The sequence below is a fragment of the Manis pentadactyla genome, chromosome 8 (assembly GCF_030020395.1).
Source record: "Manis pentadactyla isolate mManPen7 chromosome 8, mManPen7.hap1, whole genome shotgun sequence".
In the NCBI taxonomy this organism is placed as follows: Eukaryota; Metazoa; Chordata; class Mammalia; order Pholidota; family Manidae; genus Manis; species Manis pentadactyla.
The window spans coordinates 11,205,481-11,230,095 of record NC_080026.1 but is presented as its reverse complement, the minus strand read 5'-3'; the positions used below and the strand labels follow the sequence as shown (position 1 = coordinate 11,230,095).

Below are 24,615 nucleotides of genomic sequence, written 5' to 3'. Positions count from 1 at the left end.
ATGCATTTTTAAAAATCCCAAAAAGTCAAGAAATAATTTACTTACCTGAAATCCAGTTTGGAAAAAATGTTTTGTAGGAAAATGTCCCATTTAAAATATCCTTCAGTGTGAGTGCTCTTGTTGTATTTCCTTCAGAGTCAGGAACTTTGGGGGAGGAGGAAATATATTATTACTAAAAATGAGATAAATAACTCAAGTAAATAATAAGCCTTTGTCTCATTTGTTCTTCATCATATAATGAGACACAAAATATTTAACAACCCTAGGTTATTGTATTCTTTAAAATAATCATCTTAAATTCTCTTTGCATTTTAAGTAAAGTTGTACATGCCATATAATTTTTTATTATAAAAGCTCTTCCGTTTAATTAAATGGTCTTGAACAAAATTCATACCACTGATTTTATAATTCCCATTCAATGAATAAAAGATCATTTTACTACAACATGATTAGAATAATTGCAAACTATTTTAATTCAATTTTATTTTACTCTACTAAAGCAAATTGCAATCTGTTCCTAATGTAGTCAAGGGGAAATTCTAACACTATTTGCAGTGGAAATCATTTTCCTTTTGAGATACATTTAATTTGTGTCTATACCATGAACATATAGCTGAAATTTCCTATTTAAGTATCCTTGCATATAATTTTCCTTACTTGCAATTATGCTTAATTGAGAAATTCATAGCTTCGATTTATCTTAATTTTCATGGAAGGTTAAATTAAGTGGGCTAATTCAAGAGAAACATTTAGCTCTAGGTTTGGCACACAGCAGTCAATAATGTTAGTAGCTTTTGCTGTTGCCATAACTTGTCAGTATTCTTAAAATAAGTAATTCTGATCAGTATTTCACAAACTAATTTGATTTTGACCAGTGGGACTTCTACATTTTTGTTTTAAAATATCTAGTAAAATCATAGAGTGGGAAATGCAGTTTTAGATTAGGCTATTATACATATAATAAATGTTTACTTTTATTCTATTATAGTGAAATTCATCAGCTGTACTTGAACTCTTGTGCTCATTGTTCAGCTTCATAACTGAAATATCACAATTATGATCATAAATACATTTAGTACTAATGTCACATATATGGGTATATAAAATTCATAAAACGTAAGTTCCGCATTATTTTTAAGTACCTATTCATTTTCCTTTTCATGTCATTAATAATCATGCTGATCCTTACCAGATTTCTCAAAAAGATTTCAAGGGTTAGTTATTTACTCTTTTAGAACTTGTAACTTGGATGATCTAAGGAAGTTACATGAGAGCATATATCATATTCCTTCCTAGTTAGTCATTTATTTTAAATCGGTGCACAGTAGCTATAAATGCCAATAATCTATATGGAGAACTTATATGTATATGTTGTACTATGACTCAAAATATCTGTGAAGCAATTTTAAACACATATTAATTGTACTGCTAATTACCATAATGATAATAAGCTTTACCAGTACCCAAGAAGTGATGAGTGAATGTACAGAAAACATATCCAGAAGAGCCAGCTATTTTTGTGGAAATAGGGTTCAAGGCACAGACTGGGATTTGCAATTACTCCTGACCTCACATGTGGTGCTGCCAGGGCTTTCAAGGAGTGGTTATGCCAGAGTCAGGCTGGGCTCAGAGTGATGCCAAATCAATTGGGAAGAATTTGAACTAGGCTTTCTTTTCTTTCTGCTGAAAATGACCATGTGTTAATAAATGTAATGGAGTAATATGTCTGCCCTGAAATATTGCACTAGTCACATATTAAGAGTTATGAAGCATAAGTTTACTTAGAATTTCCAATCCAAGCTCTCATTCTTTGTATATCTGGAAAGATAATAAACATAATAATGTTTCACTAAACTATCAATGCTGACCCCTCCATCAGCCACCAGCAGAAATGACCTTACCTTTGAGCTCTAGGAAAATGTCATAGGCATATTGCTTTCCCCACACTTACCTAAATTTACTGAACATGAATCTTTTTCATCTCTATATTTATGTGACTTGTATAGGGCATAGTTCTATACCCATGAGGGTAGTCTGTGCTTGATTTTTTTGCTCACTATTATGCACCTAGTAGCTAGTATAGTGTTTGGCATAGAGTAAAAACACCATAAATATTTGTTGCATGAAAAAAATAAATCAACTGGATAGACTTTATGTCAACTTGTTTTTCAGTAATGTTCCCCCAAAGACATACCTGCCCTTACTCTCTACCATCCTGTCCATGTTGTAAATTTCATGTGTACATTCTCCTATCTGGACATTTCTTCATTTACATATGTATCAAAATTTAGTCTTTGGAATGCTTCTTTGAAAAAGATTGCTAGTCTGGGAATGAAGCCTTAGTAGTTTTCAGTTTTACCAAGCTCCCTACCCCCAGGTGATTCTTACACAAAGAATCCAAATTTAGTGATTGCACTGAACTTACTCAGTTCAATGTACTCCTGCATCTATCCATAGTTGCTCCTTGCCTACTTCTGGCAGGTGGGTGGGGCCGGCCAGCATAAATATCCACACCTCATGGACATAGATTCCCCACACCTAAGCGTTGATCATGGCGTTAAAGGAATGTTAATAGTCTCTTTCAGTGTTTCTGCCCCTCTTTAGTCCTCCGGTTCATTGTCTTTGGAGGCTATGTCCCGAAGGACACTTCTCCAGGTACATTCCCGCTGCTGATCCTTGAGGGATGGAGAGAGGGCAAGGGGATTGATTCTGCCCAGATGAGTTTTTAAACAAGACTGCAGGGAAAGCATTGGGAGTGCGGGTGGGGTGCTTTTGTTTTCCAGTGTTTTGAGTGTGTGTGTGTGTGTGTGTGTAAATCAGTATAAAATGCATCTCCATAACATCAATCACAATAAACAAGTTCCAGTCACCTGAAAAATATTCCACTAATAACTATTGAATGAATAAATTGTTTTTCATGTCTTTTTCCAAATAATGCTTTCATATTGAAATAAAATCTTTTTATTATTTTAGATGTTTAGTTTTGGCGTGTAGAATGTTAAAACTAAGCAGCTGAGCAGAAGTAGAAATGAATTCTGAAAAGCATATCGCTCTTCTATACATAGCTGACACTTGATTAACACTTAATTCCTGATAGAGCCTTTATATTCAGTTTGGCCCGTCTTTAGCACAGTTACTCATATACCACTTAAACACTCTAATTAACTGTACGTTAGTTATTTGCATTTTCAACTTATTAAAGCAAGCTTGAAGTTATTTCAATTTGGAATCCAAGGAATTACAATTCACAGAAATGAATCACAAGTATGGAATGATTTACTGTTTCCCTGATTCTTTTGTAAGAACTATGTGCTTATTCTTTATTACAATTTTGTTTCTATTTCTTTCATTTAATTTTCTGGTCCTGAAAAACTGGGACTGTGTGTCAGAGCAGGGACATCTGACGGTAGCTTTCATACACATTATAAGTGCAATGAGAAAATATGGTTTATTAAGTGAGCACACAAATGGCTTTTGTTCTCACTTTGTTACTTGATTTAGAACTGATGCTTATGACTTCACCCCTGAGGTGGGATCCCAGCACACTACACCTGTCTTTCTGCTGGCTCTACAGAGATGCTGTTTATCAGGGGGCATCATCCCCAGCGATCACATTGGGTCACGTTTGCTCACGGAATGAGCACCACAGGGCCAAGTGTAGGAAATACTAGGGTGGGAAATACACTATTCATATACTAATATGATCTCTGGGCAAAGACTGACAACTTTGAAAAAAATGGGTATCAGGTAACATTAGACCAGTAATAATTTACAAAGTTCTTATAAGGTATTAAGGTCTCTACATGTATGGTCCTATTAAATAATCGCAGCAACTCTGTGACATAAGTAGTATTATTAACATCACTTGATGGGTTAGGACATGGAAACTAGAGGGGTGAAGCAGCTTACCTAACACATAACAGAGCTGAGATTTAAATCCAGCTCCATCTGATTTTAGAGGCTGAGTACTTTATCACTATACTATGATTGAAAGTGAAATCCCACATATAAAAACAACACAAAACAAACACACAAAAAAGCCCAAAAACCAAACAACACACAAGGACGGTAGAATAATTATATCTCAAAATGTAAGTTAAGAGAAAATTGGGCAATTTGAACTTTGTCAAAGCAAAGGGGTCACTTTAAAGCTTTTAATGTCTCATTGCAGAATGTAGTTTAAGTCTCAGTTCTGAAAGCAATTTTCCATGATTCTCTCTACAAACAACACTGAACAACATGTTATTCAAAGGAATTGTTTTCTCAGGTTATTTTTAGTCCATTTGTGTATTATGTTACTGTTGCCCTATGCTATTTTATTTAGGGCTATTTTTTTCATGATCTCTAAAGCTTCAAAGATCATAGGACATATAATGCATCAGAAAAGGTATGGCAAATGCTATGTCAGTGACTCTGAGATGAAAGTAAATCTTGTGTAGTTTTGAAGGCCCACTTAGTCTCCTCTGACAGCTCATCTTCCTCTAATCTCTACTTTGAACTGTGGTGTTTTGAATTACTTACCACCTTTGTCCATCACTCAAGCCTGACAACTCTGTCTCCAAAATCTCTCCCTAGTGTGTCTGTTTTTACCTATTTCTACTGCATCCCCAAGGCCCAGCCACTTCTCACTATGTAGGCTCTAATGGGTAGCTAAACACTCCACCTGCAATTTCACTCCTGACATTTCAGTGTGGTTTTGATTTTCCTAATGACTAATGATGTTAAACATCTTGTCATATGCTTAGTGGTCACTTGTATATTTTCTTTGGTGATATGTCTATCCACTGCTCATCTTTAAAATGGCTTATTTGCCTTTTAATTATTGATTTATAAGAGCTCTTTATATATTCTGGATACAAGTCCCTTATTAGATATGTGACATGCAAACATATTTTTCCTCATTTTATGACCAAAGGGTGTTAAATTTCAGTGAACCCAATTTATGTACTTTTTTCTGCTGTTTGTGTTTTCAATCATCTCTAAGAAACTATTGTCTAATCTAGACATAAAGATCTATTTCCGTTTTCTTTTCAGAATTTTATGGTTTTAGCTCTTTCATCTAGGTCTTTGATCCATTTTTAGTTAATTTTTATGTAAGGTGTAAGGATCCAGTATCATTTTTTGCATCTCAATATCCAGTTGTCCCTGAACCACTTGCTGAAAAGACATTTCCCATTAAATAGTAAAGCACTCTTATTGAAAGCAATTAATTATAAATGTAAGGCTGTATTTCTGGGCTCTGAGTTCTATTCCATGGATCAATGTCTCATTATACCAGCACCACATTATCTTGTCTATGGAAGTTTTGTAGTAAGTTTTGAAATAAGGGAGTGTGATTCCTTCAACTTTGTTTTTCTTTTTCAAGATAGTTATTCTTCCTCCATTGCCTTTCCATATGAATTTTAGGATCAGCTTGTCAATTTCTACAAAATAGTCATTTGGGATTTGGATAGGGATTGCACTTAATCTGTAGACAAATTTATCTGTATACAAATTTATCTGTAGATAAATTTGGGGAATACTGCCAATTTAAAAATATTGTTTTCTGATTCACAAGTATAGGATGTCATTCCTCTTCTTTTTGTATTGCATATTGCTAATGTGTAGAAATACAATGGATTTTATATATTGATCTTGTGTCCAGCAACTTTTTTGAACTTCTTTATTAGTTTTAGTAGTTTTTAGTTAATTCCTCAGGATTTTTTATAAACAAGATCATGTCATCTGCAAATAGAGATAGTTTTACTTCTTCCTTTCCAATCTGAATACTTTTTATTTATTTTCCTTACTAATTGCCCTGGCTACAACAACCAATAAAATATTGAACAGTCGTGGTGAGAACAGACATATTGTTTTGTTCTTGATATTAAGGGAAAACACTAAATCTTTCACCAATGTGATGTTAGCTATGAGTTTTTGTAGATGCCCTCTATCAGCTAGAGAAAATGATTCCTATTTCTAGTCTTCTGAGTGTTTTTATAATGAAAGAGTGCTAGATTTTGTTAAATCCTTTCTTTGTACATGTGGTCTTTGTCCTTTTTTTCTATCAATGCAGTTATTACAGTAACTGAATTTCAGATTTTAAAGCAAACTTGTATTTTTGGGGTAAATCCCACTTGGTTCTGGTCTATAATTCTTTTTAGCTCTTGCTGGGTTTACTTTGCTAGTATTTGCTGAGGACTTTTTCATCTATATTCATAAAAATATTGGTCTCTAACTACTATTGGTCTATAACTTTTTTTCTTGTGACATATTTGATTTGGTATCACAGTATTACTTTGGATAAAATGAGAAATGTTGCCTACTCTTCAACTTTTTTGAAGAGTTTGTGAAGATTTAGTAATAATTCTTTTTTAAGTGCTTAGCAGAATTTATCAGTAAAGCTATCTGTCCCTGTAATTTTTCTTTGGGGGAAGTTTTAAAATCACCAGATCAGTCTCTTTTAAAGTTAGTTCTATTCAGTTTTCTATTTAGTCTTGACTAAATTTTGGTAGTTTGTATCTTTGCAGAAATTGGCCCTTTTAATCTAAGCTATCTGATTTTTTTGATATACAATCTTTCTATCCTGTTTCTTTTAAAGAGTCTTCTCACACCAGCTTTTCTACCAAGTATAAAATAATAATCTGTATGGAAAAATTTAATTTAGATACTAAGAAATCCTATTTTTTTATTAATAGGAATAAGAGTTGATAATTATTGTACTGTTATTCTGTTTTACTACATAATTTTTGTTAACTCACAAGGATACTGAAATGACAGGTAAGTTCTTTGCTGTATATATAATGACAATTTTTTTAAAAGACTGATTATTATTTGATTATTCTATGGAAAGATCATTTTGATTTGTGCCTACTATGGTAATTATTGCTATATTTTAAGACTTAGCTTGACTGTTTCTGGATGCTACAAACTTTCAGTCTTGATTCCACATTCTTGATTTGAGCTTTAGAACATGTTTTTCTCAAGGTGTATCTATGACTAGATATTCTTGTATAAGTTGTAACATAATTCACCCTTTGGAAATCAGAGACAGGTAAACTCCTCTGCATTAGAGAAATCACCCAAATACATGGATTATTTTCAAAATTACTTAGAATCTGGCCAAGCTCAAAAAGAGTTTGTCAAGAGACATTGTCTTTGATTTAAAAATTCAAGTGCAAATTAAAGAAATATAATCTGCAAAGTTGATTTATTTACACTCAACTCAAAAGCTCGTTTATGTCCATGAACTTTCTGAACCTTTTGCCCAACCCTTTAGACTTCCCCATATTTCCTCAAAAAGAACAGTGAATATAAATAAGCTTAAAACTCCTAAGATGTTTGAAGGAGTCTATTTCACAGTTCTGAATGTTGATACTGGGAAAATTTCAAGCCTTAAAAATATGTTCACTTCTCCTTTGATGATTATTTTCATCTCACGTACATCTTCTTTTACAAGAAGTGATTGCTGAGGTTATAGTAGTAGCAATGATAATAATAATAGTGATAACAACAATAGTGGATTTCTACCTAAAATGCAAGCATCCTAAATGATATCTCTTCTTACAAAATGTTGATTTCTGTTTTATCTAACTTGTCTGTGATTGAGACATCTTCTGAAATAAGTTATATAAGGCATTGTTCAGCTAAGTAAACAATCACTTTTAAGTTTTATATATGTGTGTATAAAATCATAAACACATATAAATGTCCATATTTTCCTGTGTTATTTTCCTTACATAATACTGGCCTCACAGCTCTCAGTGTCCTTTCAGCTCCTTGAACTTCCCAAACATTTTCTTGGGTCGGGGCCTTTGGTACCTGCTTTTCGCTCTGTATGAGGACATACCCCATCCCCCAGCTGTGTCCTTCCTGTCCTTAAGATTTCAGGCCAAATATCATCTCAGAGAAGCTTTCACTGACTACCTTGGTTATAGGCTGGCTTGTGTCCCTCCAAAACTCATAGATTGAAGGTCTAACCCTCAGTGTGATTGTATCTGGACATGCGGGAGTTAATTAAGGTTACTACCTTAAGGAGGTAGATAAGGTTACAGAAGATCATAATGGTGGAGCCCTAATCTAATATAACTGGAGTCCTTATAAGAAGACGAGGAGACACCAGGAATGTGTTTGCACAGAGAAAGGCCACGTAAGGGCACAGCAAGGAGGCAGCCATCTGTAAGACAAGGGGGTAAGCCTCCAGAGAAACCAAACCTGCCTACACCTTGACCATGGACATCTAACCTCCAGAACTGTGAGAAAACCAGTTTCTGTTGTTTAAGCCACCTAGTCTGTGGTATTTTGTCAGGGCAGCCCTAGATGTCTAACATACTCCCCACTCCAGTTGTTGCCTATATATAGCTCCATATGCTATGAATTTATTTACTTTCTTGTTTATTATCAAACTGTTTTTTCCTGAATGCAGAGACCTTGCTATTCATGCCTTAGACCAGACCTGGTATTTAGAAGGTGTTTAAGTAAATAATTGTTGGATAGCCAGTGACCAGGATCTACAGCAGACTGGACAGCATGGATGACGGATGACCATGGGATGCTAACCTCAGTTTTTTCATATTCAATAGATTGTTATTTTTTATCTTAGTAGGAATCCTATACTTTCTTCAGTTCAAGTGTTAAAGATCCAAATGTTTATAGCAGGTAGATATTGTAAACGAATATGGTATCTTACATATAATAAAATAGAAAGCTGTAGAATCTGTGGCAAATTGGGGAATGTGTTGTCCACCTAAAGACAGTGGCTGCTCCTCAGCTACCTATTACCATGGGCCCAATGTTGTCAGATTCAGTGTTTAAAGAGAAGCCAAAAATCTAAATTTCTATGTGATATTGTCTGATTGTTTTAAATTGGCAACTAATATGGCAGGCCCAAAGCAGCCACAATAAAAAGGAAAGTGATTAAAGGTAGACAAGAGGCCCGCAGGCAGGCCTGAGCTGAGGTGAGCCACGGTCTTGGTGCCTGGAGAGTCGCTGGAGGCACCGCCCAGGGGGAGTCGTCATCACTCCACACCACACACCACCCCTCTGCGTTTTCTGTCACTTAGCTTTCCTCTCCATTTCCTGCCTCCCAACTTCCCTCTTCCTTTGTCTTTCCTCTCCCCTTCTTGTCTTTAGCTTTTGCCTCAGAGCTGCCAACATCCTGTATGAGTGCCTTGCCTGCAAAAGTTTCTGAAAAATATTTGTTGCTTTCGATCCAAGGAGGTGGGGGATAGGCACACGGGGTGATACCGGAGATAAAGATCCCCTACTCTCAGAATTAAGAACATTGTTGAAATTGGAAAACATCACACAGAAGGGCCCTGTGGCCATCTTTGCATGTATAGTATATTGGGAGGAAGAACAATGAAATTCTAGCTATTGTTTATTAAGTCGCTACTACATGTTAGAAATTGTATAAAAATAATAGCTGGTATTTGAGTGTTTATTCCTTCCCAGGCACTCCGTAGAATTCAAGGAGAGGGCAGGTAATGCCTATGTTTCCTTTCACAAATGAACTTCACAAATTCGGGTCCAGGAACTCAGAAACTATAAATCATGAAGCAAGGCTGTATAGAATGTACTTTTGAAGTTCCGGAGCTGCTATCACTTTCCAATGCTAGGATTTTTTTGTTTTGTTCTGTTATTATCACCCTTGTATATCTCTTGAAAGAAGAAGGTCTGTGTGTTTGTCCTTGGGGGTGCGCCAAAGTGAGGGGAAGGCATGGAATTCGTTTGCCACTCTTAGCCTGGGTGCATCTTCACACAGGAAAAGGGGTGATGCTTAGGAAGGCGAGAACAAGTGACGAGAGGCCAGAGAATGGGAGGGGGTAGGGGGTAGGGGAGTAGGCCAAGGTCAAGAAGCTAGCCTGGTACTATGGGGTAGAAAAGCATATATACTCCCCATATGGTGAAAATATAAATCAGAACATTCGAAAGTTTCAAAAAAAGATGTCGCTTATTTTTATTATTATGTGAGTGATCTCAATGAATCTTTCTCATTTCACGACTACATTTTCTCATTTGTTCCTAAAATCCTGCCTGATTCCTCCAGAGCCCTTTTAATCCCGAGCTGGGGTCCCTGCCGGGCCCCTCTCCCCCAGTGGAAGCGCTCCTCTCTTTGCCACGTCCGCCGAGACCTTGCGGGGAAGGACGGAAATCCGCGCCCCCTGCTGGCGGCGGTGACCGCGCTGCGCACGGGGCTCCGGCCCGGCCTTTCCAGGGCAGTCCGGCCCGCTGCCCCCCTGTGTGCTCACCACCTGGCGCAGCGATGGGCAGGGGGTGGGACTTGGCTCATTCATGTATAAATAAGGGAATGAACGTTCCTTAAGTGGGCGGTAAGCCTCTCAAAGGGAGACCGCCGTTAGGCTGGAGCATAAATCCCGGGCTGAGAACCCGAGGGCACCTAAGGCAAATGTGAGGTAATGGGATTTCTGAGGAGGTGTGGGCAGCCTGGCTAGAAGCTTACTTGGCTTTTTGAATTTTCCGTTCCTCCATCGCCTTGCGCCTTCCTCCTTCCATTCATGCCACCTTAGACCCCATCCTCCCCAGGCCCGGGCACGCGTACGAGTGAGAAGTGGACAGGAAGCCGGAGACTGGGGACGGGTGAGGAGCGGGGTGTGAAGAGGAGGGAGGGAGGTCGGGGAGAACTCATCGCCAGGGCTGCCTGTCCCCTGATTTGGGGCGGAGGGGGGCCTCCACCCGGCCCTGCTCAGGAAAGTCGGCGGATGAACAGTCCCATGTGTGAGTTATTAAGTGACCTTCTGAGAAGTTCTTCAGCCAATTTAGAATGGAAAGAATGATATTATGGATAAAAAAAACACAGTTTTTAGTGTTTTCATGGTATCTCTGTTTCTGAGTGAGTAATCAAATTTCATCCAAAGTTTAATTTCCTTATTTCACTCTATTAGGAAATAATCTTGTTCTGAGAATTAATCTGTTGGTTGAATTGTAAAACTAAGTTATAGGACTTTTATAATATATATGTAGTTTATAATAGATATTTATATGTATAATAGGCATATCTAAATTTGGGAGTGTAAGGGTTAAGGTTATACATAGTTACCCCAATGTCTATTTGTGGGCATACTCATATGCCATTTGAAAATGTATAACTATAGTATATTTCTACTAGAAATTATGCCTGAAATTCCAAAGTGCAAATGCAAGCCATCCTCTCCTGTGGACATGGAGCTAAGTTGTCGGTAAAATCCACACACTTTTGTTCTCAGAACATTTCTGAGCAAAGTATCAATTTCAAGTACTGGTGAGTTACTTTCAAAAATACGGAGTTAAATTTGAACAGATTAGCATTCCACAGGTCAGTAGGACCTAATCTGTCACCTGACAATTGTTGATAAGAGGGAAATATGGCCCCCAAACCACTGAGGTGAAACACTGGTCTGAAAACAACTTTAACCTAAAAAAATATGAAAAATATGAATGCACTACACAGTTCAGCCTAAGAATAATTGTGTAGTAGCAGAGGGCAGGAATAAGGACCGAAGATTAACACCAAAGTTATAAGAACACTACTTTCACCTTATTGCTTAACCTCTGCATTTTATAATTCTGTAAAAATCCCATGAGCATTTTGGGTGTTTCAAAATACTTTTCTATATTTCATTTTTTAAAACAACAGATTATTCAGAACTCAACATTCTTTAGCTGAAAGTTTATCATTGATATTCCTTTACTGTCTATGAACTTTTAACCAAAGAAATTTCCCACCTTAGCTATCAAAAACTTTAAATATTTATTGGTACAAACTTCTCCTGTTTCCCTAGACCCCAAGGCACAAGACCTGGTAGTAATGAGGTCTTTTTTTCCTGTTTTAGAACTTGAGCTTCTTTTCATAAATTGGTTCATGAAACTTATTCCCCTAAAGTCACTGGGTTATTTATAGGTGGTGCTTCATTTAAATCCAAACTATCCCCAATAGTAGTCTTCAAACAATATAGTATCTTCCAACTTTCAGCAAAGTGAGATCAATATTAATCTTTTTTAAAGGATTGATTTATCATTAAATATAATGCCTGCTTAATACTATCTAGTCTTCTAATTTGGTTGCTCATTGCTACTGCATCTAAAACAACAATTTCACTTTTTGTATACAGCTGTTTCCAAGATTTCTATTCTCATCTGCCTTTCTAAATTTTTGGGAAGTCTCATAATAAAAAACTCTAAGTTCTAGGTTAACTTCTCCATTCTTACTCATTTTACTATTTTAGTCCATGAGGCAATCCAAAAGTGGAAAGTAATATTAATTAAAAATATTGTCTCTAAAGGCCTGTCAAAGCTTGTAATTTAGCATATATTTGGTGGGGGGTGTGGAGTTGATATAAAATAGTGCTTAGGTTTTTCTATTGCTGAAATAATATTGGAAATCTCTTTTTATCCATGCCTTAAATTCTTTAGGACTTCCGGTTGCTCAACAATTTATCTGTGAGCTTACATGTCTTCTTGGAAATAACAGACTTACTTTGGAAAATAAGCAGTTGGAAAATGTTCAATCACTCGTGGCTGTGCATTAGTGCATTTTCCAAGCTATTCTAGGCAGAGCAAATTAGAGAAAACTCTTACCTCTTGAAGGACGTAAGACAATGCACATCACCAATAGAGCAAGCACAGCAGAGATGGCAACTCCGAACACAATTTTTAACCATGTCTGCATAAAAGAAAAGTCGACATATACACAGTTTCTGATAATAGTAGAAATGGCAAGATTTTGTTTACACCTAAATCCTATTTCCTCCTCCCCACAAAGTTTTGCTTGTCTTCCACTGATCTGGCTATAATTGCTGGAATGCTTCCAGCTCCACAAGGACAAATGTTTCAACAGTATATTTAGAAAAATTTTCCAATCCCAACCCACTCCAGGAAGTACATACTTATGTACAAATCCTTTCCTTCTAAACAATAGAAAACTGATCGCTCAATTCGGTCAGTCCTCGTTCTTTAGCAGTATCTGAAGCTGCATATACTGACCTTCATTTTTCCAGATGTTTTTGAAAGTTAGCTGAGTCTGACTTCAGAGCGTGGGTCACCGGATCTGTGAAAACCGTTGAAAAGAACAAGTCTGTCTTCAGAGCTGGGAGCTGAAGCTAGAACAAAGTTTTTTTCGTTCCATGGACGTTTGAATACCGGGCCAAATTTCAAAAGATTTCTGTAAAATTAGAAACAGATTTTGGGGGCGTTCTTGGCCTCGAAATGAACTGTGAGTGGCTCAAGGGAGGTTTTATAACATTCTCATCCTTGTAAATTCTACACCAACATCTGCTTACGTTGACATGCAGAGGTTTTAATTTTTTTTTTTTTTTTGCAAGTTCAGGTTTATGTTTCGTTTTCTTCTAGAAATCACTCATGGATCATTTTGGCAGATGATTAGGTTTTGTATAAACTTTCTATTTGTGACCAAGGGAAGAACTAAAAGTCACATGACTTCCATGTATGTACAGTATATATCTGAAGTTTTAGCAGAGGAAAAAAATAAAGCTGTGTAAGATTTTATGAGAAATACACCACATAACTGCACTCTTTTCCTCCTCTGGGAGATTATGAGGTACTGCAGTCAGAAATGTATTTCTTCCAGCACAATTTCTTTGTCCATATAGCACCATATGCACTTTCAGTAAATACAGAAGTTTAAAAATTCAACTGTGTAAATCCATGACTGCTTTACTTGAAAGAAATAAAATGCCATCTGGTGAAATTTAGTATGGGTTAGGTGTGTATGCACAGGCCAGAAAGATGGAAAGATCAGTAAGAATAATTTACCAGCAGACCTTTGGAAGAATGGAAATGGCTTTGCAAAAGTGGTATTTTTGCTTCCCTCTCAGAATATCTTCTGAGAGAGAAGAACATTCAGTAATTATAAAGCCTTCAACATAAATAAAAAAGCTTTTGAAAAAGAGAAGTAAGTTTTATGTACAATTTCATTTTGGCAAAATCCACATAAACCCGAGCAATTGTTCAACTTTACAGATCAATAAAATGGCTGAATTCACACACACACACACACACACACACACACACACACACACACACACACACACATAGTTTCTTGGAGTATTTTGGCTGGCTCAGTGCAATTCACTTGAATAGATTCTGTGGTTCCACATAAATACAGTTGTTACCTTACAGCATCATTAGTTTTTCCACTAATGGTTTTCTTCTTTGGAAGTTTATAATGTTCTCAATCTGATGAAAACAAACTCTATGGTAACCTTGCATGAATTGTTCATAAAAGTTAATGAGGAAACATCACTGAAGTCCATTGCTGTTTGCTTTAGTCAACTGGTCTGGCAACCACAGGAGGCTTTCTCCAGCAAACAGCCGGACAGTGGCTTGAGAACTTCCTCTCAGACATTCTCCAGACATCCCTCCCAGAATTCCAGCCTTATGAAAATTCTGTTGAGGAAAATGAGTCACTGAGCACTTACTGGCTTCTAGATGAGCCCCTCTCCTTTGCAGTTGATAGAGCCTGGTCTTTACAAACAGAAGCAATCATTAAGAGAGATGTCCAAGTTATGCTATACACTTGCTGGTGTCGTCATGAGATTGTGAGGTCCTCAAATCCAAGATAGAAGCCACCAGCCAGCTCCCAAATGAACCACTCCTGTATGTGTCCTCTCAGATTGATTACCTTCTTTGGAAAATTCACACAGCATCTTTTCAGAAGTTCTGTTGCAGCCTGCCAAAGCCCTAAAGTCTTCCAGTACTTTTTAATGGGTTATTTCCAAGACTTTACGTTCTGAAGAGAAACTGACTGTAAGAAATGATTAGGGTATAATTATAATGGATATTATTCACTTTAGCAGTTAAAAATGCACTGATATGTGACTGGTCTGAGTACCACTTAGAATTGAAGCCAAGTGTGGGCGTCCATGACAGATTTATTTGACAGTCTCTGTGGAGAAATGGGGGTGCTTTAAGGGGGACAAATTTAACTTGAAACTGTTGGTGAGGGGGGAAAAAACTATGAGGCTGAAACATGTTTATTTCATTTTGTTTGTCTTTTCCTTGGAAGGTTAGGTCCTTCAGACTGCAGCTTCTGGAAACTTCTTATTGGTTTAAACAGCTTTAAGAGAAATGAGACTGACTATAGAAATAAAGGTGTTAAGAGTTTTCCCACCTGATGTCAGGGGTTAGAAAAAAATTCTGTCCATAATAGACTTACACATGTCCATCTCTGTGAGATAACGTGTAAGTGTTCTAACTTTTATCCAAACAGGGACTCCCACCATAAACTGGATTCTTCTAATGTTATAGCACTTTTATTGGCTTTTCCTTTTAGAGTAAATTAAAATGTTTCTGCTAGTATTTTAAAAATATTGCATGAAGTGACTACTATTCTTAGTTTACACAGTTTATTAACAAATAGCATTTTTGTCAGGAAAACAAATATGAATACACTGAAGTCTGTGTCTTCAGGGAGCTTATGTTCCAGGTGGCAAGTAAATTCTTCCATGCTTGGTTCTTTTCCTGGAGATTGTGCAGAGAATGAGTGTGAAGCTGGGTTGGGCTTAGTGGGAAAGAGTGCCTCTTGGCTGTTGATTTTGCAGGCGGGTCAGAAAGTACACATAGCACATGTTTATAACTCTTCACCCAAGTCTAATTTTTTTCAGGACTGGGGCTTTTCTTAGAAAGCAACTCTAGATCTACTCAAATGATAAAAAAAGGAAGTGTGACTTAGGCCTTGTAAAACAATTGTGATCAAGAATTAGGATAGTAAGGTTCTACTGAGCTTTTCCAGACATAGAACTTATAAGGCTTAATTTGGCATTTGGCTACATTCTGGCAAGCCCACAGGGTCAATTAGCTATAATACATATCCTTAGTTTACTAACTTACATGAGCTTTCTATAACTATATAGTAATAGCCATTGTATGTCTGCCAAAAATGCTTTTGATTTAGATGTTTTCCCAGAAAACACATTCGGCTATACATTCCTAGAGTGTGAAAGTAAAACTATGCTGAAAGCATAAATAAGGATGTTGTATTTTTATTTGTGGGTGGGGAGATAAAGAAAGATGATGCATCTATTAACCAAAAGTTAAGACAGATTATTTAAGGATAATTGATAAATAAAGGGTATGAAAGCAGGAGTGACACCAATATAAGCTTTGGTTTTATACTCTTTCAAACAGGAATTTGCTCCTTAAAAGGTTATGCCTGTCTGTTTGCCTCCTTATATTCAACAAGTAGTTTCCTGTTCACTGTTATATACAAAGTGCTTTAATGCATTATTTTACTTAACTCATCCCAAAACTCATTTTACTGATTAGGAGATAGAGCCCAGAAAAATTAAGGAACTTGCCCAAGATTCCAACAAGACCCACTGTTACTTTATTATATTGTTTCTTTGTGATACTTTCTGAAGCTGATACTAAAGTAATAGATTTGTTTTAAATTTTAATTGACATCTCACTGATAATCTATTGAGAGACATCCTGAGAGTGTGATGCTAGAATCATTACAACTAAAGTGTGCACAATCCTCACATCTTTAGAGGCCACTGTTACATATGTCTTCACCAACCACAGTTTCATGCTACAGAGCTGGTGTCCAAAATATGAACTCGGGTAGGTTTTCTTACAATTGGGTTCTGGTAATCAGAACAATAGTTATAGAGTATCAGGGGTTAAAGGGACTTCCTCCAGTGCCTTACTTAAATTAAGGAATTCAGCAGAAGAACCACATCAAAGAGATTTTGAGATCTAAGCTAGGAAGATTACTGAGATCTTCGAATAACTATCACATAGTTATAGATCTGGAAGCAGTAGTATAACACAGCATCAATGAGAAATGATAGAGTTTAAACTCCTTTTTGAATCTGGTCTATTTTCTAGAGCCACAATTGTTACAGAAGGGAAAATATGAAGCAACATGCCTTCCAGTTTGTAATTGGTACCTGCTACCTTAATAGATGTTTCAGTTAGATGTCAGTAGTTTATTATCCTATTGTAATTAGGGCAAGTTCTTCTTGGAGGTGAAGAGAATTAACTCTCAAAGTTGGATTAGGAAAAAAAAATAAGAGAAATAACCCATTTCTTTGGGTTCTTTGGTGTAGTTGAAAAGTACAAATATCACATCTCTTTAGAAGTGGTTAATCAATAGGAAGACTGATTAAATAGTTTATACTGAATGTATAAGCCCCTATATTAGTCTGATACAACTTAATAGAGCACACTGCTACTTCACAAGCATTTTTAGATTAGAGAATATTATTACTAGCTAATATTTATTGAACACTTTTATTGAGACTGACATTTCTCTAAGCGCTTTACATATACTATTTCATGTCATCCTCAGAACATAATGCTATTATTATCCTCACCTTAAGGATGAGAAATGGATGCACAGAAAATACAAGTCGCTTCTCCAAAGTCTCTGGACTTATAAGCCATGTGGGTGGTAGAGATGGGGCATGAACCCAGAGAGTTTTACTCTATAGTGCAGTCTGATTGGTCCATGTTCAGGGTTCTGACAGGAGGGGCACAATGATGGAATGTGTAGTTGAGGCTGGATCTAGAAGTAGGTGAAATGGGAGAAATTAGATGGACTAATAATCTGGAGTATCTTTACAAGGCCGAAAGCATGTGCTGTTCAGGTAGCTTAGTGACAGAGTGGAACATAAAAGCTGTTACCAGGAAGCAGCACATTTCAGTTTAAAAATCTCAGCTCAAGGTGCTGGCAAAGCCTAGGGTGTGAATACAGAGTGGTTGGCAGAGGTAGAGGAAGTGAAGATAACTAGGGATACAGTTGGCAAAATAGTGAGAGGTTAGCGTGTCATTGTGATATCTATTTGGGAACTGAATTCACCCCCAATTACGGTAATGCTTGTGAGTAGGGGAGAAATATGCTGAGTCACATTCTAAACTCTTTACAAAAGAGCTGGAGACATTTCCAGTTCAAGATGGCAAACTGAACATGCAGATCAATTTCTTTGCCTTCTGAAGCACCATTAAATTTACTGTAAAGGGAGGAAAGGTTAAAACATACAACAATGGAGAAAACATTATCAATGGGTAAAGCAAAACAGAGATAGCAACTGCCTGGGACACACCCAGAGAGGAACTTGCATGGAACAGTTCCAGAATTGAGGTGGCATTTAAAACTGAGAACAGGAGAGAGAAATGGAGCTGAGAAAAGGGAATTAGTTAGACATCTGTGTATGGACTTTTCCCCTCTGGATATAGAACAATTTGTAGTTAGGCATTTATTCCAGGCAAAAAAATAGGAGATTTAATTTTAGGAGATATTTAACTATTACTGGAGAGTACTAGAGTTTCTAGCTGGGTAGTCAGTGCATCAGGGCAAATCCAGTCCCCCGACTTACTGGCTTCCTGACCTTTTATTCTTAAGCAAAATCCACTAGCCTATAAGCCCCACCTACATACTACGGTCTCTCTATTCTTACCTCAGTCTTTTATCTACTTCAAAAATCAAGAATCACTAGACTAGGTAATAAATGCTTTTTTATTTTAAAAAAAGGGGACTCAAAACCCAGAAACATGAAAGAAAAGTAAAGACACTGGTAGGAATGTAAATTGGTGCAGCCACTATTTGAAGCAATATGGAGGTTCCTCAAAAAACTAAAAATAGAAATACTATATGACCCAGTAATTCCACTTCCAGGAATTTAACAGAAGAAAACAAAATCCCTGATTTGAAGATACATGCACTCCTGTTTATTGCTACATTATTTACAATAGCCAAGATATGGAAGCAACCAAAGTATCCATCAATAATAAAGAAGATGTGGTACATATATACAATGGAGTATTATTCAGAAAAAGAAATCCTGCCATTTGTGACAATGTGGAAGGACCCAGAAGGTATTACGCTAAGTGAAATAAGACAGGCAGAGAAAGACAAATACCATATGGTTTCACTTATATGTAGAATTTAAAAGCAAAGCATAATAAAACAAAACAGCAGTAGACTCACAGACACTGAGAAGTGACTGGTGGTTACCATACAGGGGAGGGGTGGGTGAAATATGTGAAGGAGATTAAAAAAAAAGAAATTTCCTTAAGAAATTCCCACTATTTTTTAAGTGGGGAAAACACTCAGCTACTTCATGGTGATTTTTTTTTTTTGTCAGGGGGAAACTGGGAGAGGTTGGTAAAGGTGACAAACTTTCAGTTGTAAGAGGAATAAAGTTCTGAGGATGTAATGTCGATCATGGTGACTGCAAATGGTAATATTATAGGGCACAATTGAAATTTTCTAAGGGAGTGGAATTTAAAAGTTCTCACCAAATAAATAAATAAATAAGTCAGGTGATGTGTGTGTAAATCAACTAGGTGAGGGGAATCCTTTCACTGTGTATGTGTATATCAAGTCACTATGATGTACACTTTAAGTATCTTACAGTTTTACTTGTTGATTATACCTTAATCAAGCTGTATAAAGAAATGAATAAAAAAGCTTGAATTAGTGTCCTCAGTTTCAACAAGATATTACCAGAATTTAGATACCAGGTTATGAAGAAATGACATTAAAAAAAGCTCTTATGTATTGAAAATATTTTTCCAAATTTGTAACAATCAATTTAGGTTTTGGGAAATAAAATGGAGGAAATATCTCAAAACAAGAAGGCAAAGACAGAAAATAGACTGAACAGGTAAGAGGCACAGAATATAAACTCAGGAAGTTCTACATTCAGTTAGTAGGAGTTTGAGGAAGAGTCAAACAAAACAGGGATAAAGGTTATTATTACAGAATAAACACAGGAGAATCCCCCAGAGCTGAAATACGTCTTCAGAGCCCATCACATACCCAGCACAAATATGAGAAGACTCAGACCTAGACACACAATTGCAAAATTCAAGAATATTAATTATATAGAGAAAATCCTAAATTCTTCCAGAGATTAAACAAGTCCCTTACAAAAGAATCAAGAATTGGACTAGCAACAAACTAGAGGCTGTAAAATAGTAGAGTATTGTTTTCAAAGTTCTGAGAGAAAATGCTTGTCAAGCTAGAATCTACTTAGCCAATAAACCAGTCAAATATGAAGAAAAATTATATATATATATATTTTCAGGTGAGTGAGAACTCAGAAACTTTACACCCCAAATATCTTTTCATAGGAAGGAAGCTGGAGTGATAAAACACTCCTTTCTCCTGAAGCAGAGCACTCCACTCCATACCCCCCCCACCACTGCGGCAGCCTACTGAGAGAATAAAATTAGATCAGAGGGTCAGTTGGTCAAAAAAATAGCAAGGCACTACATTTCTTTGTGGGAGTAAAAAATATTCCTATGTTATATTACACAAAGTATATGAGGCCAAGTTCAAGACTTGACAATTCTTGTCTGGTCTCTGTCTATACTCTGCCTGTAGCTTCTGCCCCCAGCTCAGCTCTGGTGTACCAGTGAAAGCCTGCGACCCTCTGTCTACAAACCTGCCAGCCCATGCTTCAGACACAGGCTTTTTCCTGCATGAATGTGGATGTTTTTTCTTGCATTTACTCCCGTGGTAAATTTGAATTTTGAAAGAGAATTGTTAATAATGCTATACTTTGGTATAATGAGTATCTTAATGGTGTTGAATTCAGACTGTTTGTCTGACCGATGAGAAAGCCACGGAAGTAGATTTTAAAACAGTAAGCATATCTTACCACTTAGGAACCATATACTGCTACCATAAATAAGGCCAAGCCTCAGGTTTTCAAGAGATAAATCATATGCTATCATGAAAAAATCAACTGGCCTTGACTTGAGGTCTATGCAGTGTTAAGCCTACATATAAATTATCTTTCATATGTGTCTAGTAAATGATATGAGGAAAGATACTAGTAGCAAAATAAGATTTATAGATAAGAAAATAGGAAAGATTTTACCAACATGGGCTCAAGTCCTTGCTCAAATATCACCTTCCCAGTGGGGCTGAATCACTCACTTCAACCTAAAGTTTTTCTTAGCTTACTTTTCTTTTTTTTCCCCATAGATTTCACCAGCTCCCAATATGGTGTACTTTATGTATGCATGCAACATTTTTATTGCTTATTCCTCTTTCCCCATATGTAGCTCCATTTTTGGTTTGTTTCACTTACATATGTCAAGGGTACAGGAACAACGCTTGGCATAAAATAGGGGCTTAATAAATATTGCTGTCTGAATGCATGAATGCATGCATGCATGCATGAATGAATGAATAAATGAATAGATAAAGGATATGGAGCTCACCTGCTGCTCACTGTGGGTCCAAGCTAGATAATGCTCAAGGAGAGCACCTCCAGGTGTGACTAATAAAAGGCCAAGCTCATTGTTGTTAAACGATCAGATATTAACCATTGTTATCTAACACAGTCATTTAATCCCTGTGCTATTGCCTCAGCGTGCCTTTCAACATGAATTGCAGTTTTGTTCATTATAACATGGAGCATTAGTAATAGGAGACTTTACTGCTGCTATTCAGATATGTTTCCTGAGAACTGAGGAACGATTACCAGCTATTTATGAGAAGTATCTGTTTTATGGATTAGTAAAGTGAGAATCAGTTGAACTCCATGTCTACTTCCTCTTGACATTCTACTTAGTGAAATTTCAATGAATACATAATTTAATCAATGCCGTGTTGCAATCTCATAACTTCTTTAGCAACTTGTAGTTTAAAAATGTATACATAAAATCGTCAGAATATTACAATTAGTTACAAGAGAAATCGTTTGATTAACTTCTAGAAATGCTAGAGATCTAGAAAAAAATCTTTGTGGGGTTCATGTGCCAGAATTGTGGTACTATCTTTTTGACAAGTGATTCTCCATGCTTGTGGTGAATGGCTAAGATGATGGAGTCAGGGAGCCTCTGGGCTCTGAAAAGCTTGTGGGACTATCTGGACCATCAGGCAGCTGAGGGATGGGGCCTTTCCTGTAACTGGCCCAAACTCTGGTGCACTAAGTTCTCCCTTTCATTCTCCTCCTCCACCTCCAGGCTCATAGTGAGGCATCATCACCTAGGAGGCAGTCAGGAAGAAGGAAAGAGAAAGCAGTGGGCAGGAGAACGGAGGAGCAGAAGGCAGACTCTGCTTTTTGGAGCCACACGATCTGCCCAGGCATTGATTTATTGTCCTATAGTGTGATTCCACAGCAATTGCCACAGTGAGGCCTGAGCTCAAACCCAAAATTTCTCTCTTGATGAACACTGAAGCCTAGAGAAATTGCTTTTTCTGTGATATTGAGGCATCACCTTTTATCCTTTTGTGATCTTGTTCCTACTGTCACAGTACAAAGGACCAACAACATTCCCTTCATCCAACTGGCCTTCTATCGTCTGATGAAAGGTCAAAGAAATCTCTTCTGAAGAGTGTAAGAGGGGCCATGTGTGGCTGCATGAAGGCCTGCTCTAGTTTTGCTTTTACTCAACTAACGGAAGTACCCAATTTCCACTGTGAGACATTCTCAAACATACTCTCAGGTCCTGAAGTAGGTTTTATTCCAGAATCTCCTTATCCCTATAATTCCTGCAATTTATCCTTCACAATGTAGGGCCCCTCCTTTGAAAGACCCCTCATCACTGACCTCTTGGTCAAACCTGATTTCATAGAAGCACAGAAACTTCCATGGTTTCAGTATTTCTAAGTCATATCTTAGTAATAGACACAATAAAAACACTCAGAAAAAAACATATTTTTCATACTTTAGGAACATATCTATCTGCTCTTGAATTCTTTTCCACCACCCCTCTGAACTATACCAAGACTAAAGTGGCAGCAAGCTTTTTAAGGATAGGAAACATCTCCCACCTCGTATAAGATTTTATCCAGTCTTCTAATCTGACTTTATAGGCTAGATAAATTCTCTTAGGAATGAAAGAGCACTTCTAATCATTGTCTTGCTACAGTCTGTGTAACAGTTAGGTAGCAGAACACCCAAGATATGAAACCAGTAACAAAAACTTCAGTAAGAGCCCAAATCAGATGGAGACTCCTGTCTCCTAACTCTCAGGTCAGGTCTAAGTTTTGACTACGTCCTCTTATTTAGGGCACTTGAGATACAGGGGAGGGTTCCCACTATATATTCTTACAAGTAATTGTCTTTTCAGATATAAAGATATGTACAACCAGGAAGGCAAGAAGACTTCAGAGAATTAAGAGAAAATTAGAGAATTCAAAGCTAAGTGATAACTTGCAGGAAGAAAAGTGGAACTTCATGTCTAAACTGAATTTTATTTATGTCTTTCTTAAAAAATAAAATAAATGTCTACAGTTGCATTATCCACTATAGAGGCCATTAGCCACAGTGGTCTATTGAGTCCTTGAAATGTGGCCAGTCCAAATTGAGATGTGCTCAAAGTGTAAAATGCACACCAAGTATTGGAGACTTAACTGGGAAAAGAATGTGAAATATCTTATTAATAATTTTTATATTGATAACATGCCATTATTAGTATTTTTCTATATTGAGTTAAATAAAAAAGTTATATAATCTCATCTGTTTCCTTTAACTTTTTAAATGTGCTATTAGCAAATTTTATAGTAGTATGTGTATCATACTACAGTTTTATTGGACAGAGCTGGCCTAGAATAATCTTGAAGTCTGACAAAGGTGGAATTATCTCATGCCACAGCCTCAGACAGAGCAGCACCAAAAAGGGCCACTGAATGGGGAGAGCAGAAACGCTCTCCTCCATATTCCCGGAAACTCACTTCCCTGGCCTTGTTAGAACAGTAACCCCAAAGCAGCTTATTCAGTTCTCGAGAGACTGAGATAGGACCTGGGTCATACAACTCGTTTGCCCCCATGAGTGGGGGAATGGATGTCCGAAGCAGACGAGAGTCATTGTCCCATGGGAGGGAACTAGAGCCTTGGGAAGAGAAAGGATTTGCTTTATTCACAAATCAAGAAATTCTGTCTCATTTTAAACCTTTTCCTCAGGACAAGGGAATTGTATCTGCCACAGCTCAGTGATCACCGTGGGTGGATGAGGAAACAGCTGGAGCCTGGTGAGCAAGTTCTAGGGTGCAGACAGTTACCCATAGGCCAGTGATAAGACTACCTGTAGCATTAGATGACGACCAAGCAGAACTATGGATCTTATTAAAAGCAAAAATAAGGTTCTTGTATGTGCTTCTATCACCAACTGTACTGTACTTTGTATTCCGTGCAGCTATGTTCCCCCCAGTCATGACTTTATATTTTACCATAGTCCAGAATATCATTGTTCCCACTCTCAGTGCCAATGACTAAGACCGGCTTTTTATTACCTCAGCCTGAATAGCTGTAACCAGCTCCTTAATTGATGTTTCTACTTCCAATTCTTTTTTTTTTTTTCAATATGATTTAGCCTATTAACTCCTTGTAGATCATCTTTCCTAAAACATGCCAGGCCACTGCTCAGAAACTAGAATGACTTCATATTAAGTAACTCTGTTAAGCCCAGTTGCAGGTTGGCATGCCAATAGATAAGCAAAAATGCATTCATTTTTGTCTTTCTTCTTCCTTATTACCTCTTTTTGGAATGCATTTCCTCTTCTTTCTTTTTTAAATTGTTTTCAGAGAATTGCGAACATCTCATAAGGCAATATTCACATTTCTTATTCTAATTCAGAAGCTTTTTTCAATTGATCCCTGACTTCTCTGAGTTCTACAATACCTATAATCTGCATGCCACATGGTTTGTTGTATACTC

General features: G+C 37.0%; 1 protein-coding gene across 5 annotated transcripts in view; it reads right to left on the bottom strand.

Moving 5' to 3' along the window:
• FAP (fibroblast activation protein alpha) overlaps window positions 1–13,170 on the bottom strand; it is a 64,719-nt gene extending 51,549 nt beyond the window's left edge. For 2 of the 5 annotated variants that reach the window (XR_008998809.1, XM_057505485.1), the window contains exons 1-3: window positions 12,961–13,138; window positions 12,556–12,640; window positions 46–144 (exon numbers count right to left, since the gene is read on the bottom strand). Coding sequence is in view for 3 of the 5 variants with exons in the window: in XM_057505485.1 (XP_057361468.1) it covers window positions 46–144; window positions 12,556–12,640; window positions 12,961–12,966 (190 nt within the window). In the remaining 2 variants the exon portion in view is untranslated. Of the gene's footprint in view, window positions 1–45; window positions 145–12,555; window positions 12,647–12,960 lie in introns of those variants that run through there. The other 3 variants (XM_036884128.2, XM_036884129.2, XM_057505486.1) reach the window with 3 other exon arrangements.
• Between the last annotated feature and the right edge of the window lie 11,445 nt (window positions 13,171–24,615).